The sequence below is a fragment of the Panthera tigris genome, chromosome B4 (genome assembly GCF_018350195.1).
Source record: "Panthera tigris isolate Pti1 chromosome B4, P.tigris_Pti1_mat1.1, whole genome shotgun sequence".
NCBI classification, from domain to species: domain Eukaryota; kingdom Metazoa; phylum Chordata; class Mammalia; order Carnivora; family Felidae; genus Panthera; species Panthera tigris.
This window is the reverse complement of record NC_056666.1, coordinates 118,704,981-118,726,514: the sequence shown is the minus strand read 5'-3', so window position 1 is coordinate 118,726,514 and position 21,534 is coordinate 118,704,981. Positions and strand designations below refer to the sequence as shown.

Genomic DNA, 21,534 nt, shown 5'->3' with positions numbered 1-21,534 from the left:
AAGACCTAGATAAACATGGATGATGTGGGTACCTATCCTGGACTCAGGGCTGGCTCTCTTTCTTACGTTTACATTCATGGTCATAAATGCTGCACGTAACTTCAGGTTCTGCCACTAATCTGTTATTTGGGTTTTGGCCAGTGAGTTACTTTCTCTGGGCTTAATTTTCCTCACCTAATGCTACGACAGGGTTGCTGTGAGGGTTAAATGAGATTAGTGAGTATCAAAGTGCTTCACTACTGTGAGGAGCTGTACAAATGGTCATAGTCATGTCACTGTAGGTGGAAGCATCTGTTCACCTGGATGATTAAGTGTGTTGGTTAAGAATATGAAGACAAGGGGCCCCTGGGTGGCTCAGTCGGTTAAGCATCCAACTTCAGCTCAGGTCATGATCCCGAAGTTCGTGAGTTCGAACCCCGTGTTGGGCTCTGTGCTGACAACTCAGAGCTTGGAGCCTGCTTCAGATTCTGTGTCTCCCTCTCTCTCTGCCCCTCCCCTACTCACGCTCTGTCTTTCTTTCTCTAAAAAAAAAAAAAAAAGAATATGAAGACTTAAATGTGGGGTCTGGAATTTCCCAATTGTATGAACTTAGTCATGCCACCTTACCTCTCTGTGCCTCAGCTTTCCCTTTTTAAAAGAGGGGGTACACAGATTAAGAAATGAATAAACAGTAAATAGCATTATTAACATTTATACATATTTTGAATCCTAAAGACAACCCTACAAAGTAGGCAACATTATCTCTGTTTCATGAAGGATAAAAATCATTTCCTTACAAATAATCAATCAGATAAAGAATTCAAGGTCCAGAGAGAAGAGGATAACTTCCGTAGGCACATAGGCAGGAAATTGTGGATTGGACCTCTGTCTTTGGTGTGTCTGTCTCCAAAGTCCGTGTGCTACCTTACCATATTTTGCTACATCTTAGCTTAGGGCCTGGCACACAAGGAATTCCATCTATTCATTTACTTTATGTTAATTCCACTGCACTAGGCAAGGTAAGCAGTAAGATAGCTAAGCCTGCAATAGGAATTACTTTACTTGAACCAGTTAGCTTCCTTTGCCTTTTTGTAGAAACAGGTATCCTGAGAGAATAAGATAGAGGCTGGGAAAATTCTGATGGTTGAAAACAAGTAAGGCCCAGAGCTTGGGAAAATTCCTGGCAGCCTGGCCAGTCAGGTTGCAGCCCTGAGAGCAGGTATCAAAGTAAAAGGAAAAAGCTGAAGACAGACCACTCATTCACAGTTGGCCTGGATTTCTGTGTTCATGACAGAAGGAATTTCTTGCTTGATGACAGGCATTTCTGTTTTGAGGCCATTTTCTTCCATTCTTATTCCCCTACAACTGATCATTGCCATACATCTCACATTCCCATCGCTTTTGTCCATTCCATGACTAATTTCTCCCCTCTGATCTCTCAACTTCTGAAATTCCCTAGAGTAGTGCCCACAGAATGCCCTCCTAAAAAATTATTCTTTTCTCCTTTCCCTGCCACATATCTTTTCAATTCCCTTCTTACCTTTTTTCCATGTTTTAAACACTGCTTCCTACTTTTTTTCATGAAAGATTCCTCTACTAACCTACCTTCTTACCTGTTCTCTTTTTAGCTCAAATCCTATTACAATGTTTGTATATAAAATTGTGGATTTTAGAAGCAAAAACAAACAAAACAAAATGAACATGACTTCTTTTTTTATTTATAATCTATCTTACGGTATCTGTTCTATTTCATTTTTTCCAGTATTAGTACTCAACTCAATGACCATGATCGTTCCACATTTTCTATCTTCTTTTGCATGCACCTCACTCTTTTTCTCAGAGCCCACTCCCCAAAAGCGAATTTTCCAGATTAGATCATGCTTTCAGTCACTCATTTATTCATTCTTCAATATTTATTGACTGTTGGCTATATGTTGGTTACTGTGCTAACCCCTGGAGATATTGGATAGACTAAGACAGTTTCTATCCCCAAGGCACACAGTCTAGTTGGAGAGCTAGAAACCTGGACCACTGGCTAAAATGCATTATAGTAAGTACATGGAAGCTTGCACAAAGTGCATTTTCTGTCATAGAGGGTTATCTTCACAAGCTATCTTCACTGAACCTACTGTAGCTATTTAAGAAGTATCATCTACCATGATGGTACAATGAAAAAAATATTGGGGCATAAGTCATAGGGGCTATAAATGCTGCTCTTGCAGTTAATGGCTATGCAGTTAATGACCTTGCTGAGCCTCACATCTCATCTGTAGGGGAATGAATCAATTCTTTATTCTCTCTATTTTTCCTGGGAGGACTAAAGAAAGTGTCAATGAGACAGAGATATGGAGATAGAGATAGAGATATCCTGGATCTTAAAGGATGAATTAACTTTAATGTCTCTGTAGTTAATAAATATTTAAGTCTATTATATGTTTTCCTTCTTCTTCTTCTAGCTTCTGTGGTCTAGATATCTATGTTGTTTATCTACTCAGACCTCCCTGTGCCTTTCTGGAAGTACTTTCTTGCAGGAATTCATTTTTTATGGTGGACTCAGAAAGGAAGAAACTGAGTCCCAAGCAGATAATAGCTGGCCTGCAAGTGAGCCTGTGTTAGAACTCACTTAAGTGTTCTAGTCTACAAGCCAGGCCTGGCAGGCTCAGTCTTGATGCAAGGCAAATCCTATCTAGTCACTAGCTTCGGTTGAACCCTCTGAGTACAAAAAGTATTAACATTGCATAAGGCATTTCTGTTTTCATTATCCAATACTTTGGTCTAATACTACAAAGAGGAATGCCAGGTGTTCTTTCTATAGAAATAGATATCCCCAAAGACAGAGCTTGTAAAGTTAGGATATGCCAAGAACATCTAGCTAACGTTTTAATGTTTGCTCCATTTATAAGTCTAAAACAACTTGGTCAAGGTTCCTAACTTATCATCCAGTACTCCAATTGGCTTCTCTGTGCAGGAATATGCCAGTTTCCCATTCATATCACTTTTATAGGAAGTCATTACTCATATAGTTAGTGTGTAGCAACTACCCCTCAAAAATAAGAAATTGCTCCTGAGAAACATGTCTAAAAGTGGGAGATGGGGTTACTATTCATTATATTTTACAACATGTTAATTTATTTTAATATCTTGAGTTTAAATTTTTTTAGCTACAGTCTCCATCATTATGATATAGTGGAGGTGGAAGCAACACTACAGCAAAAGCAGATATCTGGATCACTATCTTTGCTCTAATAGTTGTTCTTAAGATAATCAGGGCCAAGCCAGTTAACTTAATGGTCTTTGCTACCCAATGAAATAATACAACTGAAGTCTTAATTGAAAAATGCTCTACAGCATATAAGTTATGATTCTGATTATTATTGCCAATGAGTCATTGAGTTCTAACAATTAAAAGACACTTTAGAGGGGCGCCTGGGTGGCTCAGTCGGTTAAGCGTCCGACTTCGGCTCAAGTCATGATCTCACGGTCCGTGAGTTCGAGCCCCGCATCGGGCTCTGTGCTGACAGCTCAGAGCCTGGAGCCTGCTTCAGATTCTGTGTCTCCCTCTCTCTCTGACCCTCCCCCGTTCATGCTCTGTCTCTCTCTGTCTCAAAAATAAACAAAACATTTAAAAAAATTTTAAAAAAAAGACACTTTAGAAACTGGCAACAACTTTAAAGGCACTCTTAACCAGCCCTACCATATATACTATATCTATTGTCTAACTACGTAGGCTCAGCACTTTTAAAATATCATCTGTTAAGACATAATCCAAAATAGGATTTAGAAGCCTACACTGCTTTAGGCTACTTGATGTAGGAGGATGAGTACCCTTGTCCCAATCTTAGATTTTTAACAATGAACCAGTAACCTCTCAATCACTCTCACAATTAGACTTTGGTGCACATGGTGGCTTATAAGCTATAAATCCTTTTTTTTTTTAACTTAAGTTAGTTAACAGACAGTGCAATATTGGTTTCAGGAGTATAATTCAGTGATTCATCACTTACATACAACACCCAGTGCTCATCGCAACAAATACCCTCCTTAATAGCCATCACTTATCTAGCCCATCTCCCACCTACCTCCCTCCATCAACCTTCAGTGTGTTCTCTCTTGTTAGGAGTCTTTTGTGGTTTGTTTTCCTCCCTTCTTTTTTTCCCACCCTACTTTTAATCTAGTCCTTTTTAGCCATTCCAGGATGTATTTTCCATTACATCATGATGGTTGCTGATGATGCTAAAGAAGACATAGTAGACTTTTGAAGAAACTAGAATAAGGGAAATTTCTTTTTCTGGGAAATAAGGCTACCAGTAGTAATTGATCCCCTTGAAGTGCCTATTGGGAAAATAACAAAAAGTATCTGTATTGAAGTAAACATCTGAGTCTTACAGAGACTCCTGGTAATGGATCTGTTAGAGAGAATTCCTCACCCCAAGTCACAGCCTATCTCACAGCCCACCCCTGAGATAAGGATGAGTATGTTTGTACAGAGCTGTATTCTCAGAAACCACTCATCTTATTGGGGACCAGTTTCAAAACTGGGTCCTGATCTGAGCCAACCTCTTCAAATCAGGTCACCACCAATTCTTTCATTCCTGGACACTAAGTTCCACGAGAACAAGAGCCATGCCTGATTGTCTTAACACCTCTGTCTCCAGGGCCAAAAATGGTACCAGGCAGTAAAAAGTGAAATGTTACTGTATGACTAAAATAAATGCCCCAGAGCAAAGGATTGTATTGCCTGTGATCTTGAATTGTCTGCAGAACACTAAAGCTGCACCTCTGAGGCTTTCTAAAATGGAGTCTGGCTTTCTGATTTCTTTGTATTTTGCAGTCACATTTGTTTCCTAATGCTAAAATGATCTATACCCCCAGAGAAACTTACAAACTAAAAATGGTAGTGTGTATACATGAGAAAATAGGCAACCAAACAGATATTTTGTATGTTCCTGGGGGGTAGTATAGAGAGGTGACCCTTGAGCTGTCTTAGTGTTTTCCCTCCAGAATTATAATTGCAAAAAGTGCTCAAAAATATAATAATGTCTAATTGATTTCTAACTTGATTTAAGAGCATAAAGAATAGGAGCGCCTTGGTGGATCAGTCAGTTAGTTAGGTGTCCGACCTGGCTCAGGTCGAGATCTCAGGGCTTGTGAGTTCAAACCACACTTGGGTCTGTGCTGAGAGCTCAGAGCCTGGAGTCTGCTTGGGATTCTGTGTCTCCCTCTCTCTCTCAAAATAAATAAACATTAAAAAAAATAAAAAAACAAAAAATAATTTTAAAAAGAGCATAAAGAAGAAAAATACTTTTCTAGATGATCTCTCCCAGCACTTTTTTGCATCATGAATCTTGGGCTTTGTATCCAAGTATTTAAAGATTAAAATATCAAAGTGTTCACATTCACAAATAGAAACTACACAAAGCCATCTTTATTTAACAAATATTTACTGAGCCATCACTGTATATGCCAGGCACTGTGCTGAAGCTGGGGATAAAATGATGAGCAAATTACTAAAGGATGGTCTGCCTTTATGGAGCTAACAGGGAGAAAAAGAAGTTAGTAGACAATGCTATTTCGCAAAAGTATTTAACCCAAAGGAAGCAAATCAATCAAGAAATCCTAGAGGAAGTGATGAAAAGGAACTAGTTAAGCAAAACTAGGTAAAGATAGTAGAGGGAGAGTGAAGAGAAAGAGAGAAAGGGTTCTAGGCACAGAGAGTAGCATTGCAGGGCCAAAGAGTGTGAGGACATCCAACTTTCAGTAAACCCCAGGGGATACCATTTAATTCAATATAACAACTATTTGTTTGGTCCACTATTTTCCTAACCTTCTTCCAAGTACTATGAAAAGTTAAAAGATGCATACTTATATGTATCTTTCCCTGGAGGATATATGAGCTCATGGGGTGCTCAAAACTTAAGATCTGAAACATTAAGAGAAGAACACTAGGTTGTATTGGATAAATTGCCAAAATCAGGCCTAGGGGATAATATGTGGTGAAGGAGAAATATTGATATTGTCTGGTTCTAGAGAAATGTGTTACCAAATATCCAATAAATCATACTCATTATTGCTGTTAGCCATTTAATATCTTTTAAAAAGTAATATCAACAAATGGTTTCTGGACACGTACTTAACCTTGCTCACTACCTCCTCCCATCAACACACACACACACACCATACACACACTCATATTTAATCTGTAACCAAGTTGCCCTTGTTTAACCTTTATCATCTCTCACCTAAACTATCACCTCCAGTTATAAAATAAAATGTCATGGGGATGTGAGGTTCCGCATGGTGACTATAGTTAATAATACTGTATTTGAAAATGCATATTTGAAAGTTGCTAAGAGTACATCTTAGAAGTTCTCATCACAAGAAAAAAATTTGAAACCACATACAGTGACTGATGTTAGCTAGACTCATGATGGTGATCATTTTGCAATATATGCAAATATCGAATCATTATGTTGTACACCTGACACTAATATGTTATTTGTCAGTTTTACCTCAAGAAAAAAAAGAACCTTTTCGTAGATCTACTGACCTCAAATCTTCTTTTCAAATTCGCCTTCCATCCTGTTGTCAGTAATCGTTTAAAAGTACATATTTAATATATTCTCTGCCTAAACACCTTTAAGAGCTGCCAGGTTTCCTATGGAGTAAATGTACTTTCATCGGTGTGCCATTTAAGCTCTCTCATTCTCTGATTCCAGACTGCATTTCTAGCTTTGCCCTCTGCCCATTTCACCCTTTCTTGAGGCCATGGTCTGCCATAGACTTGTGCCTTCTTCCCATTAAAATTCTATTCACACTAAAAGCCCATTCCTAATATTTATCAGTGCTTATGTACTAGTGTTAATCACACACACACATATATATTAGAATGCCCTACTGGATTTTGCATCATTGGAAGACAGAGACAGTTTTATCTTCATAAAATTGCTTAATTGCTCACAAGTGTCTATTAGGTATTGGATGAAGTTGATGTACTCTAGAGGATATAAATATTATATACGTATATCTATCTATCTATCTATCTATCTATCATCTCTCTCTCTCTCTTTCCATCCTCCAGGAACTTATAATCCATTTATTGCAGTAGGTAGCTATTTACAGCGCATTGTTACTGCTAGAACAGATGCAAAAAAAAAAAGAAAAAGAAAAAGAAAAAGAAAAATTCACCTGCCCTTCAGGGATTTAATAGCTTAGTAGAAGAATGATATTAATAAGTCAAAAAGATAAAGAAGGCAAAAATGAAGACAAGCTTTTTTAAAAAAGACATCAGGGCAATTGGTTGGATGATTGAATCCCTTTCTTGTTCTAAAAAGTATTTAAAATAGCTTATAAAATAACATAAAAGACACCAAATGACTTAAAAATGTATATGTAAGATGCAAGTAAAACAGAGATAAGGGATATCACATGAGCTGGACTTTGAAAGATCAATAGAACTTTGAATATTATAAGAAAAAATTTGAGATGAAGCTGAAGACATAAGAAATTGAGAAAGAAAGGAGAGATGCTGAAGGCATTCACGACAGATAACCTCAGACCATTTACGATAGATAGTAGGGCATCTTGTAAGACCGAAGGATGTAAAGGTAAGATTAGAGACTTGGAGGATCATCACCAAGGAATTTTTGTAGGAACTCCCAAGAGAAGAAGACTGCCATGCAAGTGCAGTCTATCAGCAGTTAAATGATGTGAATCTTTAGAAAATTCATTCAGCACAGTTTCCTAACTTTTCCCAACAGTTTTGAAGCTCAATTTGAGTAAGTAGTAAAGACAGCCTGGGGAATTGACATGGGTCAATGATGGCAGAAGCACCAGCAGCGTAGGCCCGCCGGATCCTCACGTGCCCTCACATCCCTTCCTGCAGGTGCCGAGGATGCACCATCTTACTCAAGGCCTACCCACCACCTTGAGTTTTCCTCCTCCTCTCCTGTATCTCAAACTTCCCCTCCCCACTAGTATTTTCTTCCTTCTGCCTGGAAACTTGCTTAAGTGTCTCCTATTCTTAGGAGAAAAAAGAAAGAAGAAAATAAAGCAACTCTCCCTTGATCTTGCTCCTTTCGCAGCCGTGCTCCAAATTTTCTCCTCCCTTACTCATTCAGACTTCTCAAAAGAGTAGTCTGTATTCACTGTCTCTACTTCTCTTACTTCACAATCCTCTCAGATCTGGTTTTGTTCCCATAGTTGTCCTGAAAAGACTCCTCCTATGATCCCTCACGAGCTGCTCTGTATTGCCAAATCAAAGGAAATTTTCCACTTCTTTTAGGATCTCTTTGCCATATTTAACAGCTGGTTCATGTCCTCATTTGTGACACTCTTTACCCTTTTGGTTTCTGTGGCAACATACTCTCCTTTTCCTCATTACCTTTGTCATGTCCTTCTCTCTTTCATGGTGTCTCCAATGCATGTTTTTGTCCATCGCATAGTTACCACCTAGACTCTGGTCATCTCCAAATCTACAACTCCAGTCCAAACCTCTCCCCAAACTTCAGCCGTGCCTAAATGTCTGTAAATGCCTCCACCTGTCAACTCCATAGCCCCTAACCACATCCAAACAGAACACACCCTTCTTCCCCACTCCACCTCCAAAGTCTGTCTCCTTCTGAAGTCATTCTTCTCTGAGCCCTTAATCATCACCCCAAGCAAGAGACGTGACAATCATCCTTGCTCCTACCTTCCACTCACTCCCATATTTAATCAATAATCAAGTCCAGCCACTTTTAACTCTCTAGTGTTTCTTTAATTCAGAACCAACCTTGCTACTACTACCCTAGTTCAGACCTTCATTGTCTCTTGTTTTATTGCTGTGAGAGCTTTTTAAACAGGCTTCGGCTTCTAATCTCTAATTTTATCCCTTTAAATCCACACTTCAAATAACCACTGGAGTATGCTTTCTAAATTGTAAATCCAACATCTCATTTCTAACTATAAAAGCATTCATTCACCAATTTCCCAGACCTGCAGGATGAAGCCCACTTAGTATCATAGTTTACAAAGGCCGCTACTTGGTCTTTCCTTGAATAACAGTAAGCTACTTGCTGGTTTTCACTCTCACTACACTGTTTGTTATCTCAGTGCCTTTGTTCATGCTGTAACCCATCCGTGCAATTCCCTCTCCTCCCTGCCTCTCCCATTTTTCTATATCCTGGCTAACTTTTATAAAATCGCTTAGTAGGTAACAGAGATGTCACCCGCCCCAAAATGTCTTTCTTGATTCATACCTATGTCCTTCAGAAATCTTTTCTTTGGTACAGCTGTAATTATTGCACTTCCTGTCACAGAAAATAATTACCTATGTGCTGTATTCCTCCCTGCCCCCACCCTCATTGGCTGTGCTCCTTTAGGAGAGACAGCATCTTAATCACTTTTGAATTCTCAGTGCCTAACAAAGTGTGTGCAACATGGTAAACATTCAGCACATATTGTGAAATGACAGCATAAATGAATGAGAGAATAAGTGAATGAATTAATTAATGAATGAGCCCCAGAAGACCAGGCAAATTACAATTATTTTCATAATTTTTAAGCCAATCCCCAGATCTATAAATGGAAATCTAGTTAATGTCTAGTGAAGCATCATTCTTAGTGAGGATAAATGACCTCCATAGTCTCAAAGGTAATAGTCCCCATTTCTCCTTTTCTGCCTTCTTGAAAAGGTAAAGATAAAGCCACAGATAACTGGATAGAGAGTGAACTGTTCATGGATCAGTCCAGCCATGTTCCCTAGAGACTACAGGTATGACTGTGGAATGATGCAGCAACCAGGTGATTATGTCGAGCTTGGGTAGGTTGAGTAGGAGATGCCCAACCACATAATTTGTGGGATCTAGTGCAAAATGAAAATGTAAGGCCCCTTATTTAAAAAGTGAGAGTAAAAGTGCCATTAAGGTACACAAAGGCTTTTTCCTTTCTTCCTTATGTTTTTTCTGGACTTACCATGGTGTTTTTTATTTACTATTTAATATTCTGAGTAAGGAAAAATTAAAATTTTATGTTATTAGCATGAATTTTGCCATTTGTTTTTATATTGTGACATGCCAATTTTAAACACAAATATCAAAGCATTTAATTCATACACAGAATCACCAAAATCACACAACTTCTGTTTCATAGCTTTAATCCAAAGAGCTTTTGAGCCGGCTAAAAGAGACAAACACAAGGCAAACCCGGGAAGGTTGAAGGTTGGAAGGAAAGAAGGAGAAGATTCCAGGCCTGAAACCAGCCAAGGGAGCACTTCCAGGCACAAGATACTGGCAGGGAGTGCAGACACTCATAAGCACCTAGGACCCTGCCTCCTAATGCAGACCAAAGTATCTCACTGCAGAGCCTGATACCTGCTGAGCCCCACCTTCCAACACCCTCTCACCAGTGCACAGCACCTTGAACTGTGCAGGGTCTGGAGAAGTCAAGCCAGACATCTTCCTTTCCTAGACCCCATCACTTGAGCCTATGGGAGACAGGGGACCCCCAAAGATTTTTAAATCTGTGTCAGAACATGCTTGGTACCTGGATCAAGGGTAAACCTTGGTTCACTGCCCACCAGACATGCCATGGTACTGCCCCTAGGTACCCCCTACCCTACCCCTAGGTGCTATAGAGTATGAATGACTAATCTTAACCCCGCTGTGGATGCCCACAACCATGCTGGGAATAGAGAGCAGAGCAGCGAGAGAGGGGGACAGGCAAGCAGGTCCCAGGGCCAGTGAGCCCAGGAAGCAGTGAAGAGGTTTTCAGTAGAACCCATCTCTGAGAAGTAGTGAGAAACCCCAACACATACTCCATTATTCCATCAGTTCTTCACTTAGAAAATACAAATTCAAAGAAAAAAATTTGAAGAATTTTAAGCAGAAACCACAGAGCATTAAAACCCCAAGCACAGGGCCCTTCTGAGCCTGGGGCCTGGTGGGATGCCCAATTAAGCGACTTGCCCGTGGCCACAAAGCTAAGTAAATGGCAGAGCTAGGAATAAAACCTACATTTTTTTTCCACCACACATGCTGCCTCTTTCAGAATAGACTATTTCTGGCAAAAACAACATGAAACTAGATTTATAGCTCTATGTTCTTAACGAAAAAAAAATGGGGGAAAAAGTAGTTCCTAGCAGGCATGCTTTATTTTTAGCAATATTACTTTATAGTTTATAAAGCAATTTCATAAACATTATGTACCACATCCCTAAAAGGGAGGCGTCATTGTTACCTCCATTTTACAGACAAAGAAAGGAAGCTAACTTGCCCAGAGTCACTCAGCTATTAAAAAGCAAAACGGCAATGTGAACCTAGGAGCTCCAAATTCCATTCTCTTTATTAATCTCCAATTCCTTAGTAGAGATTGCAGGAAAGAGGGTTAATGCAGACCACGGGGCTATTAAGAAGAGACTTTCCCCATCTGATCTCTGCGAGGTGATTCCATGGGGAAGACACTTGTCTGGACACTGTGGGATGTGGGGGCATCCAGTTACCTGTTTCCATCATCCCCTTTATTGCCACCTCAGTTGCCACAGCAACTCTACCACTTCCTGTGTGATCTCAGTCAAGTTTCCAGTTATCTCTGAACTTCAGCTTTGCCATCTGTAAAATGGAGATATTAATAGTAGTATCTATCTCATGGAATTTTTCTGAAGATTAAAGCAATGTCTGGCCCACGATCAATAGTCAAGGAATGTTGACAGTCATTGTTATTATTATTATTATTGCTGTTGTTATTATTACTAATTAAGCGGGTGCAATTGGCTGAGCCCAGTCGTCTCTGTCCTCTCTCATCATTTTATAAATGTACCTTAGTACTCAACACTCATTTAAAGAAAATGACTTCCCCCAAACAAGGAGAAATATGCTTCAAACAATATGGGTATATGAGTAGACTTACTCTCAGCTAGAACCTCCAGAGCAGATGCTGTGTTAAAAAGGAACATCTGGTCCAATTTTATCATTGTTCATCTGAGAAAACTAAGTCCCAAGGAAATTAAAAGACTTTTCCAGGTTTACACAACGAATTAGTGATAAGTCAGGACTCCTAATTCAGTGCTCATTTCCAATGAACGTTCCTTCCATACAACTAAACGTAACTCCATTGCTATCATTGCTTTGAAGTATACCTCTGCTTTTTCACAATGCAGCATGTGTATGAGAAATATATATTCTTCTTATTTTATTCACTGTAATTGACTCTGATGATCATTATAATGATTATTATGCCATCGACAATGATTTAAATTCATTTGTGCTCCTTGTACACAAACCAAAGGCTATACCAGTATTATTTTCACACTGTGTTCTCTTTTTCCTTGTCGGAGAGGAAATATTTTTAAGCCATATGGGATCCTAATTCTCTGAATGCTTTTAGATTATCAGATGTCTCAACTGACAGTCCTGGATGAAAGTCAAATCATAAGAATTTGCAAAACTGAAAAAAATTAAGAACATTTTGGTGTTATCGTGTACCGGAAATTCCATCTTTATCTTTTCTTCAATTAGGAAAAAAAAAATCAGACATTCTGAATATTAGAATTTTCAGCCCAAACTTTTCAACCCTTTTGCTACAAACTTAGTGATCTTTAGACTGTATATTTTTATAAATTTATGGTTCGTATTTCTACTTAGCATTCATTCTTTCAAGTTTTTGTTTTATTCAAAAGTTTGGCAGACTGTAGGTAATAGGGATGATGCAAAGATGCTTAAACCATGATCATATCTCCCCAAAATTTTGCTATTAAATGAGGAATACAGGACATGTAACACCAAATAGAAAGAAATAAGAAATTCTATGGCCTATTTAGCATCTGCTTTAACTTATACAAAATGGGTCCATTGTTAATAATGCTCAAATTAATATGAAGGAATTTGTAATGGTTGTGGTACCAACTGAATATTTTGGAAATAAAATTCCAAAGCTTCTCTCTTTAATTAGAAAAATTAGACAAGGGGACATTTAATAATATTCATCATGAGAAAGAGTGTCTCCCTTTTCTTTCTCCTATCTCTTGTTCTTATTGAGTAGTATTATTTAGTGAAGAAAATGGTGGGAGAAAATGAGGAAAGAGTATTCTTCATAGTATAGATGCCAAAGAAAGAGCAGAGGTGTTTGTGTCCCTTGCACAAATTTTCCCTTTGTATTTAACCCAAGGTGAAATGGTGGAGCTAGATAGCTCTGCAACAGCCCAAAGGACTCTTCTTAGTTGTGATCTTGCTCAGCTTTCTTTAGCCCCTTGGTTGGGTTAACCTCCTGCCTGTCTAACCCACAGTGACCATCTCCTCATACTTAATTCCAGTGTTGTTGCATGTCTTAGTCCATTCAGAGTGCTATAACAAAATACCATAGACTGCTTGGCTTATAAACAGCAGCAGTTTATTTCTCACAGTTCTGGAGGCTGGAAGTCCAAGATCAAGGCACCAGCAGATTTAGTGATTGATAGGGCCCATTTCCTAGTTCACAGAAGGCCATCTTTTCTCTGTGTCCTCACATGGCAGCAAGAGCAAGGATGCTCTCTGGAGCCTCTTTTATATGGCACTAATTCCGTTCAAAGGGGCTCCACCCTCAAGACCTGAGCACCTTCCAAAGGCCTTACCTACACGTACCATCACACTGGGAATTAAGTTTCAATATATGAATTTGGGGGATGGGGGACGCAAACATTCAGTGAGTTTTCCCAACACCACGTTTTTTATTTTAGTATTTTATTACTTTTTAAGTTTATTCATTTTGAGAAGACAGAAACAGAGCACATGAGTAGGGGAGGGGCAAAGAGAGAGGAAAGGAGAGAAAATCCCAAGCTGGCAGCACAGAGCTCGACATGGGGCTCAAACCATGTTTGAACCATGAGATCATGACCTGAGCCAAAGTCAAGAGCCAGACGCTCAACCGACAGCCACCCAGGCATCCCCACCATGCTTTTTTAAATAAAGCAAGCCAAAACAAAGTTTTCATGGGGGAAACAAATACTTTCTACTAAAACATTTCAAGAAAAATGTCTTCAAAACCAAGACTAAAACCAAAAATAAATGTGGAGAAAAGTCAGGATTATTCTGGTCAACTGTTTCAATAGGTAATCACCATTCACTGCCCACCAAAGGCACTCCAAGTTACAAAGGACCTGACCACAAACTTTGACATCTCAAGAGTTCAAGGAAAAGTCACACACTGAGGCCAGCCTAACATACCCCCAAATGTTCTCGCTGTTTCTGCTCTGTTAAGATTATAATGTGTTCAAGTTTTAAGTGTAAAAATTCTTTCCTATAAAAAATCAAATTTATGTAAAAATGTGCTCCCTTTAGAATCACGATGACTATACAATCTCTAGATGCCTGTCATCTTCAATTAGAAGCTAAAAGCCACTCCCAGACTTAAAATCTGTCAACCCCATGAACACTTTGATAATTTCACATCCACTGAATGTTAACAGAAACCAAAATCCATAGGAAGAAAATCCCTTCAAGTAATTATTTCTGTGAGATTTCATAATTTTAAGTCAAAATTAGAACAGGCAGTTCTGTAGATTGACACACACACACACCCTCCCAATTTTGTTCTCATAACTTTCATTCTTTCTAATATCCTTCTCTGTTCTTCTCTGTGATTATCACACCAGGTCTGTCTAAAATAAATTGTGAATACCCTGCTGTCTCCACTATGACCTCTATTACATGCCATAGCCCACATCTTCATCATTATTTTCAAAACAACAGATCAACACTGGCCAGAGCAACTTGTATGCAAATTTGGAGATAGCTTTAAATAACCTTTCTTATTTAGGGACTAGCTTTCCCATAATTCATGCTTGCCCACTTACAGATATCAATAGGATTATTTGTTTTTGGTGGTTAACTGACTGTGAACCCATCTCTGTCACTTTATATGAACAATTGACTCCACTCATTGGGAGAAAGTCCACAGCCAGTTTCTTATGGACACACTAGGATACCAGATGAATTTCTCCCTTCTAATCAGAAAAGCAACAGCTTTTCCAGAAGTTCCTAACTGGGAAAATTTTTTCACATGCCCACCCATAGCTTCAAGGGAGGCTGAAACATTTAATTTGTCCAAACTCCATAGTAGGAGATTGCAAAGGAGGGGATCAGCCTACCAACAATGTCTACCACAACCTAGTAATACAAATGCTGAGTCCATGGAGTATAGATGTTTACATTTGATTGGTATTATTCAATCTCTATCCATGGTTGTTTCAATTTGGACCCTATGTCAGAAGCAATTCTGACTTTTATCTTTACCATCTGGCTTTTCTTTTTGATTCAAATGAAAGATTGTATATAGTTTGGAAATTTGACTCTCCAGTGAGACCAGTTCCTGTGGTTCTCCAACAGATCATATTTTGTCACATTTTCCTCAGATTTCAGTGTCTCCAGGCTATTGATTATTTCAATACAGGCTGTTTACCTCAAGTTCCATGTCACCCAATTCCTCCATCCATTCTTCACACTGTAGCCAGAGTGTAGTAAAAAATGTAAGTCAGTTTATGTCCTTCAACATTTTCCATTGCACTTAGAATAAAATCAAAGCCCTTATCAGGGTCTGTGTTACCTATGCCCCTCCAATGTGTTATTTCCCCCTCCAATGTCCTCTTCACCCTCAATCACTAAATTTAGTCTTATTAGCCTTCTGTCTGTTCCTAGAATCTACCTGGCTCTTTTCCCACCTCAGTGCCTTTGCACCTGCTCTTCCTTCTACAATGCCTATCTAATGGCTCTTCTCACGGTTGGGTTGCTCCTTTTAATCACTAATGCGTCAATTTACATGTCACTTTCTCAGAGAGGCTTTCCTGACCATTCTTTCTAATATAAGTCTCCTTTGTAATTTTTTTGTCTAACCGCAGCACTGTATTAATTTTCCTTAAGGCAGTTTTTACTAAGCATGTACACTTGGGCAAATTATTAGCTTCTCTGTGCCTTCAATTCTTTATTTGTAAATAAGGGTAATAATTGTACCAACCACAGGGGTTGTTGTAAGCAATAAACAAAATAAAGCCCTTAATAGTTCGTGGCCTGTATAAAACTTGGCTAAATAATAATTACTTGTGGGGTTTTTTTTACTTTGTTGTTTTCCTGTTTTCGCCACTAGACTATAAGCTCTAAAAGCAAAGGGAGCCTATCTGCTCTGCTCTCGCTGTGTCTCAGGACCTAGCCCAGTGTCTGGCACATAGTAAGTGCTCACAACATATTAGGTGAACAAATATATGTTGAATAAACAAATTAAAGGCAGTCCTACATCAGTGGTTGTTTCAATTCTGGACTGGACTCCAGTAGCTCATTTCCAGTGTTCAGTAGCCTCCTCTCTGAGACTGCCAGATTAAGTAAATAAAAATATAAAATCCTAGATAAATTGGAATTTCTATGTTCTATCTGGCAACCCTACTTTCCTCACTACTACCCTCACCCTTAACAAGCAATACTTTTTCTCTTTCTCTCTCTCTCCGCCCCTGCCTTTCTCTTCCTCTTTGCTCTTCTCCTCCTAAGTTTACTTGACTGTTTCTGAATATAGCTCTCAGTATCAGGTGACCTCATCATCCTTAAATCTGGAGATATCTGCTCCTTGAGGACAACCATTTCTTTAATGGACTCATAAGTCGTCTTTATGATCAGTCTACCAGTTCCCAGAGGACTAAATTATCCACCTTCAGCATCCCAGCCTCCTTCAGCCTGGACAGGCTTCTCAGGAGACTACAACGGACTGTCTTTTCTCCAGATTCAGAACATGTTAAATTAGGGACACAAATGTCCTTTATCCATTCCCAGACATTTTCTACCTTACTGGTTGATTTTCAGAAATCCCCCTCCCTAAATCCTGGCTTTGAAAGAGACCTAAAGAAAAGAAATGCAAACATGGCCTTTCCCAGTTGACCAGCCAGATAGTTTGACAAGGCTCTACAGAAGAGCTGAGAAATGCCAAATTGATGTCATGATGTTATTTCCCACCTCCTAGCATAGTCCTGGCTCAGAACATGAGAAGTTACTTGGTGCTTTAGCCAGACTCTATCACTTATATTAACATGCTTGGCTCTAGATTACACTAAGGCAGTTGGAAGAACTAACTGCTTAACCTTTCAGAAGGTAAATAATTTATTTGAAATAAAATGTGTTGGAGAAACCATGGCAGTCAATCTCAGTGGTGTGTCAATATATATGTAAGGCTGTGGCTGAAAATAGCATCATGGGAGTGACTTCTTGGCAGTGTTACACATCCTTGACTGGAATCTCCATCTAGAAAGTGTCCTCTACTGAACATTTGGTTCCTTTTCGGTAGTGAAGGAAACATGAGTGTCACAATCTGAAAGAGTAAAACATTGATCTCAGATCCATCGTGTACTAACTGTGTGAACTTGCTAAATGGTTTCACAGCTCTGGGGGGCACCTGAGTGGCTCAATCCGTTAAGTGTCTGACTTCAGCTCAGGTCATGATATGGTTTGTGAGTTCGAGCCCCACATTGGGCTCTCTGTTGTCAGCCCAGAAGCTCTTTCAGGTTTCACAGCTGTGGGACTCAGTTTCTTTGTCTGAAGTATGAAGATATTGCCTCCTGTGTTATAACTTAGAACTTAGAACTTATATTGCTTCTCGGCCTTTTGGCTAAAATCAAGTGTAGAACTTAGAACTTACTAAGGTTCTAAATAAGGTGGACAAAGTACCTGGTACTCACTGAATGCTCAATGGCTGCTAGTTAACATTAATCATTTTAGGCACTTTTTTCCTGCTTCATACTGTGTGGCTGTGTTGGTTATACTCAGGACCAAATTCTTGTTGTTCCACCAGAGAGAAGCCTTCCTTTTAGGGCTCTGTATCACCAGTGAGAGATCACTTGAAGAGGACCCTGTTGCAAATATGAAGGTGCCATGTTCCTCTTCTGTTAAGAGCAGGGTGTCCAAGCTAACCTAATTGCTGCTCATTTTTCTCTTGTGAGGCACTGGGGAATGTTCAGCATATTAGATGGAAGAACAAAACTCAGATACCTGCCAAGATTATGTACAGCCTACCCAAGGAAAAAAATTTTTTTAAACTTCACAGCTTATGATTGGAAAAGGACACAGGACAGCTGCTAACTGTTTTCATCTCTACTTTTGGCATGTTCTTCTAATAGCTCTCCTGTCACACTCAGTCTGCAACGCAGTGGGAACTAAAAGAGTAGGACTGAGGTGGCCCTCCAGCCCCATCCCACCACCCTGCTCAGACTCAGCTATTGGGAAAGACCATTTAAAACATTTAATATCCTCCCTACCCCTTTGGGAATGGTGTAACCCAGCTAGGCACCACGCTTCAAAAGAGAGAGGGAAGTTAAAGCTTTGCAGTTAGTGAGGGAACGTTTAGACAAGAAAACCCCCCAGGTCCCTGCCAACCCTGATTCCATGATTCAGTGAACAGAAAGGACTGGAGCAGAGGAGGGAAGAATAGGTCAGACAGCTTCCCAAATCCTGTTCTATAAAGAAAAAGTCATTGTTACTCAAACGTTGTGAAATCAAACGTAAACTATGTTGGAACACTTGCGTTCAAATGTGAATTTCATATGGCTCTAAAGCAAAATGCAAATGGTTTCGGTCTAGCTACATTTTTGTACTGAACCTTTTCTCTCCTAAACTAACTGCACTGGAGGTGGTACCAGATAATAGTTATAAGAAAGGCTCCCATTAGCTATGGAAGCAAGTTAACTGCCTACCTCAGAGAGCTATGGTGAGAATTAAATACAGTGATATGTCTAAGGCATAAGAACAGTGCCTGGCACAGAATAAGAACTCAGTAAGTGTGTAATTTACTCTATGCTTACACGAACTGCTATTAGTGTGAAAATCGAAAGAAGACAGTGGGTGTTCATAAGCTTTATGTTTTCATATGAATGTATCTGGAAGAAAGTAAGAGCATACAAATACGTTTTGTTCACATCAGCATTTCTTCTTGTAGGACTTGTGGATTAACATCCTTAAAATTGAATAGGCTTTCTCTTGCATCTGTGAAACTTTTGACCAAGACAGTACAAGTTACTGTATAAATGACTTTGAGGTATTTTATATATATGCATAATTCTAAAATCTACATGAAGACATGTCTCAAAGGAATTAGAATTGTAACTTATGATATCATCAAACCTTGCGCAATACTTTGAAAATAAATACCTGATTACTTAACTTCCTCCCCACTCTGTCTTTCCATAGCGTCATAACAGATGTTTCAAAGGGGATATAGGCCTGAAAGATAAAGAGGGGGAAACTGGTAGCATAAAATGCATTGTAATCACGTTCGCTGCTAAATAGTGATCCTAAAAACTAATTCTAAGATATAAGTTATTTATTAAAATATATACCTTACATATATAAGATGCTCTCTAACTTATTGCTCAGTGATGTGACATTTACTTGAATCAATAATCCATGTGGTCTTAAGAACTTAAAAAACTCTCTTCCTAAGCTAAGAATGTGAAGATTTAGTTAAGTTTTGAGCAAGAAATTCCCTTGCAGTAGACAGAATATTTTCAAATGGAGGGCTAAGGTAGAGAGGTAAAAAATATACACTATTTTCCTCCACTGTCATTTCATTCATGTAAGAGAGGGAATTAAAATTGGAAGAAGCACACACACACACACACACACACACACACACACTTTTTAAATTTTTAAAAATAAAATTGGAAGAAGCACATCATCCATTATCTGATCACTTATGGTACCCATATTTCTGTCTGATAAACAAAATAAAGCTTTGTTCCAACACTGATAGGGGAATTATAAATCTGGGACTTATCCCAATAGTTACCATCCTAATCATGCAGAAAAGGCATGTATTGGGTTTACTTGTAAGTTGATATCAAATTGACTCAAAGCCTTTATAGAGGCTAAGAGGCAGCATTATTCCAAGAATATTATATGTGTGTCTCCATGTGTGAGTTTGCAAGACCTTACTATCATTCTATTATACAAATATTCTCTTTTGAATATTTCAGGCCATACAAATTGTGGAGAAGAATCTAGTTTAGTTAATTATAGAGCAAAAGAAATTTTCTCCAATTGACAGCATCCTCTTGATTTTTTCAGTCTTTGACTAAAGAGAGAGAATAAATAACATCCAACTTAAGCCTATATTAAAAAGAAACAAGTTCCCTATAGTCCTTAAATATGTTTCCCTAGCATTTGTAGGCACTTATTATATATAATATGCAATGTGAAGGAAAGTTTGCTAAATCAGTATGATATGATACTGAGGTTATGAAAATAAGAGGAGCTCTGAGAGAAACAAATGATTAATTTAGATATATTTGAGATGATTTCAATAAATAGCTGTTCTATTTCTTATGTAGAATTAAGAACAAAACACTGCTTTTTATTCTGTTTGGTCATCTTCTTTGCTTATCACTGCTGGAAAAAATCTAATACATAAAGTATGCTCCCCAGAGTCAGAGAAATTTCAGTTTTCAGTGCATAAAATACATTATTTTTCCTCATTCCATGACTTAAGAAAGCAATAAAGACCCCCTGGATTAGATATTTCTTGTCAGTAAAAGAACAGCTATTCTAAAAACACTGCCTTGGGCCTTTGATCCTTCTATTAGGTCATTAACTAAGCAACTTTATCTACTCATTATTATTCCCTAAGCGCCTTGTGCAATGTGCCTGGTAGCATGCTAACAAAATAATAAATTACTCCTCAATTGGGCTTGTCATTTTGATAGCGTATATTTCTAGCCCTGTAATAAAGAAACACTAATGAAAATAGAATGGCTACTATTTTTTCTTAATGACTGAAAAATCAGAAGAAAATTTGCTAAACGTCCTTAAATTTTATGTTCATGAACTTTGACTAAGAAGCACATCAATTATATCCTAAGGATGACTCATGAGTATTTCTGACTCCCTGTTCTGATTCCCTTGTGATCCCCATTTTTGCCCCATCTGTGTGATTCAACTATAGTTTAAATGCCTTTAATTGTGGAGAAGTACTGTCTAGTAGAATTTTCTAAGATAACAGAAAAATTCTCTGTTTGTGTTGTCCAGTATTGTAGCCACCAGCCATGTGTGGCCAATGCATTTTTTTGAAATCAGGTTTGAAAAGAATCAATTGGATATGGCAATTTAGAAGTCTTTCTTACCATTTGGCAGAGACATTCTATGGACTTAATGAGGGTAAAGGCTTATTGTAGTGGGTTGAGAAGTAAATGGGAGATGCAGAAGTAGACACAGCACGCGTACTGGGGATGAGGAGGTAGAGAGTGCAGTATAGTAGATGGTTAAGCAGAAGACACACATAATGAAGCTCTACTCCAAAAACCATTGATCTAGCAGTCATGTGAAAAATGAATGGAGGAGGGAGAAAGCTAGAGTTTACGTTCAGCTATTATTGAGGAAAAAAAAAGCTGGGATTTTTCTAACATTTAGTGAAGGCAGGTGATAACATGAGAATAAATTCCAGCTCCCCAGGAAGAATGGAAATGTTTATTGTCCTTGATGGCACATCTGTTACCCAAGTGCAAATGAAATGGTTAGTTGCAAGACGTGAAATATTTTATTTTTCTCCAAAAAGCTGTAAGAATCCATGATATTACAAAACTAA

At 38.6% G+C, this 21,534-nt stretch overlaps 1 protein-coding gene across 21 annotated transcripts in view; it reads left to right on the top strand.

The window, feature by feature from the left end:
- ANKS1B (ankyrin repeat and sterile alpha motif domain containing 1B) overlaps positions 1-21,534 on the top strand; it is a 1,065,991-nt gene that overhangs the window by 728,978 nt on the left and 315,479 nt on the right. The window contains exon 1 of one of the 21 annotated variants that reach the window (XM_042992998.1): positions 17,653-17,829. The exons of 19 other annotated variants lie outside the window; for them this stretch is intronic. In XM_042992998.1, coding sequence (XP_042848932.1) covers positions 17,824-17,829 — 6 coding nt within the window. In that variant the 5' untranslated portion in view covers positions 17,653-17,823. Of the gene's footprint in view, positions 1-17,652; positions 17,830-18,461; positions 18,733-21,534 lie in introns of those variants that run through there. One more of the 21 variants, XM_042992999.1, reaches the window with a different exon arrangement.